The 3,275-nt window shown below is 36.4% G+C and overlaps 1 protein-coding gene across 1 annotated transcript in view; it reads right to left on the reverse strand.

Annotated features, from left to right (window-relative positions):
* Positions 1 to 3,275, reverse strand: part of LOC107672548 (collagen alpha-1(XXVII) chain B-like) — a 116,232-nt gene that overhangs the window by 21,007 nt on the left and 91,950 nt on the right. The window contains exons 34-38 of the mRNA XM_016465779.1: positions 2,509 to 2,562; positions 2,240 to 2,293; positions 1,323 to 1,376; positions 1,086 to 1,193; positions 513 to 566 (exon numbers count right to left, since the gene is read on the reverse strand). Of these exons, the coding sequence (XP_016321265.1) occupies positions 513 to 566; positions 1,086 to 1,193; positions 1,323 to 1,376; positions 2,240 to 2,293; positions 2,509 to 2,562 (324 nt within the window). The remainder of the gene's footprint in view (positions 1 to 512; positions 567 to 1,085; positions 1,194 to 1,322; positions 1,377 to 2,239; positions 2,294 to 2,508; positions 2,563 to 3,275) is intronic.

A 3,275-nucleotide genomic window follows, 5' to 3' on the forward strand; every position in this document is an offset into this window, starting at 1 on the left:
CACACACACAGGTTTGTTTATATGGTTTATAGGGACTCTCCATAGGCGTAATGGTTTTTATACTGTATATGTATTTTCTATTGCCCTACACCAACCCTACCCCTAAACCTACCCCTCACAGGAAACTTTCTGCATTTTTAGATTTTCAAAAAAACTCATTCTGAATTATTTATAAGCCTTTTGAATTACGGGGACACTGAAAATGTCCTCATAAATCACCTTCTCGTTGTAATACCTATGTCATACCCATGTTATTATACAAATTTGTGTCCTCATAAACCACATAAACATGCACACACACACACACACACACACACACACACACACACACACACACACACACACACACACACACACACACACACACACACACACACACACACACACACACACACACACACACACACACACACACACACACACACACACACACACACACACTGATATCTAATGATAAGTACTGAGAATAATGACTGCTAACCATGGAAACTAAAATGTCAAAGCTAAAATACCTTCTCTCCAGGTTTTCCCCTCTCACCAGTTTTTCCAGGTTTGCCCTCAGGGCCCTGAAATTACAATACAGAGTTGACACGCTGCAAAAATCAATAGAGAGACATCTCTGAATGAACACATTCAGTACTGACTTATGAGTTTAATTATTCAGAACTGCAACAAGGAGGTGTAGTTTGTCTTTGCATCCAACATCACTCAGTCTTCAATAAGGCCTTAAAGCATGTGCTCCAGCAATAAAGTACACTAGAGTGAACCAATTTACACCAATCCTGCTGAGAAACTGCTGAAACCAGTCTAAGGTGATCAAAACTTATCTAAAACTTGCTACAAGTGCCCAAAACTTAAAAACCAGCAAACCAAACCAGTCTGACTAGCGGAAACAAACAAATGTAGTTTTAAAGTTTTTTTCCAAGCAGGCCTATATTTGCTTAATTTTCAGAAATGAACAGTCAGCAAAATATCCCAATCTATTTTTCACTGCTAAAAATGCAAAAACAATAGCACTGTGTGTGATACACCTGAAAACATTGACAAAATGATCTGTTATTTCGAAACATAAAAAGACCACACACCATGACACCCATTAAGCCAGGATCTCCGGGACGGCCTTCTGTTCCTTTAAATCCAAAGGCTCCCTTTTCACCTGTTTCTCCTTCCATTCCAATGTCACCCTTTTCACCCTAGAGACAACAACACCTACTGAAACTTAATTTAATACAAGCAAAGAACTAAATATAATGTCTACTAACATTTTTTAAATAAAGTGATGATCATGCACAAAATAAAAAAGGATTTGGCATTTTTCTGACCTTAGCTCCATCTGGGCCGCTCAGACCAGCCTCCCCATCAAGCCCAGGGTCACCCTAAATGAGAACTTCATTTAAAAAAATTCACTGAACTACTTTAAAAAGACCCAAATATAGACTTTAATCAGGGTAGATGCCATATTTAGCTTGACACAAATGAAAACAAAGCTGTGAGGGACAAACTTGTCGAGTTTCTAGGTTGCATCTAATAAACCATCCCTTGTGAAAAAAAGTACACTTCAGCAATTTTTAAAAAGAGTACTTGTTATGGGAATAATACATTTTAAACATAGTTAAGTGTGAACTGAATGCAATGTCTTCGCACACTTAATTGCAATTAAATAAAAATGTATTATAGTTTAAATTTCAATTAAAAGCAGTTAACTGAACTTTTGAGTGCTTTTTTGACCCACTGAATTAGGACTTAAGTACATCTTTAAATACATTTGTAATTATACATTTGTAATAACGTTGTAATTTAGTGCTTTTAAAATATATTATCTTGAAATGTAATATTGCATAACACTACAGTTAAAGTTATAATCAAGTACTTTACATGTGCTTTAATGTCAACACATCAAAATAGGTGTACATCTTTAGCACAATAAGATTATTAAAACACTACTTAAATGTAAAACTTTAAGTTTTTTATGTATGACATTATTACACTATTTTTAAGTAAAATTATTAATAGTATATTATCAATACAGATTTTTTTTTTTTGTAAATATACTTTTAATTTCTTATTTGTTATGGAAGCTTTCCATTGTATTCATTGTACATATTTTGGAAAGACTTATTTTCAGTGGCTCAGTGACTGAACGGTTGTCACTGAGGTATACAACAGCAAAACCCACTGAACTAACAGTAATGGCATCTCTCCTGAATAAAGTCTGTTACAGCTAACAAAATGAACCTACTCGAGGTCCAATCAAGCCTTGCTCTCCCATATTCCCAGGAGATCCAAATGCACCCTAAAAAGTGAGGGAAAAAATTAAAACTCAAATTTCAGCATAATTAATTTCTTAAATAGGACAATTATTTATATCCAAATGTGCTTTGTATAAAACATCTGCATATGATCTCACTATGGTAAATGTTGAACATGACATGGTTTCACAGCCACTACACCGCACTAATCAGCATTCAGTACCATGTACGGTATAAGAAAACACAGCAGATGTTTTACCTTCTCTCCTGGTTCACCTGGTAAGCCCCGCTCCCCAACCTTCCCAGGTAAACCCTGTCACACAAACCAGGAAACTAATGAACGTGGAGTGCTTAGCTTTCTGAATCTTACTAGTCTTTAGTCCCTCACAGCTAAGAACACATGTGGGAATAATGGATAGGTAATTAGAAACAAAGGCACAATGTGGGACAAAATCTGTTTCTTATTTCCGTTTCATTAGTTAAAGTATTTTAATTAAAGGGGTCATATGATGCGATTTCAAGTTTTCCTTTCTCTTTGGAGTGTTACAAGCTGTTCGTGAATAGATAAGATCCCTGAAGTTGCAAAGACTAAAGTCTCAAAACCAAAGAGATATTCTTTATCAAAGTTAAGACTCTGCCACGCCCCCCTAAAATGGCTCGTTCTAACACGCCCCCACATATCTAGGTCACTATGTGGGAATACTTGCATAATGCGCCCAAATGTGCACGCAAAGAAAGAAGGCGTGGTTTCAGTAACCGCAGTTAGTGTTGATGCAGCCATGTCAGGGAGACGCTGTGTGTTTCTAGGCGAAAGCAAAAGCACTTTATTTGGCCTTCCGAAAGTAGATGCATTTAGGAATCTTTAAGATCACTTACAACAGAACAGCAATGCATTTTATGGACGACCGTTTCATGAACCTAGGAGAGGAGGTAATTCTGACTTTGCTATGACAATCTGGCGCTTCTGAATCAGCTACTGTTTTGTTATTAGTTTAAGTATTTGCTATTGACTGTTCAAATGCGGAG

This window comes from Sinocyclocheilus anshuiensis, unplaced genomic scaffold, assembly GCF_001515605.1.
Source record: "Sinocyclocheilus anshuiensis isolate Anshui unplaced genomic scaffold, SAMN03320099.WGS_v1.1 scaffold176, whole genome shotgun sequence".
Classification (NCBI taxonomy): Eukaryota; Metazoa; Chordata; class Actinopteri; order Cypriniformes; family Cyprinidae; genus Sinocyclocheilus; species Sinocyclocheilus anshuiensis.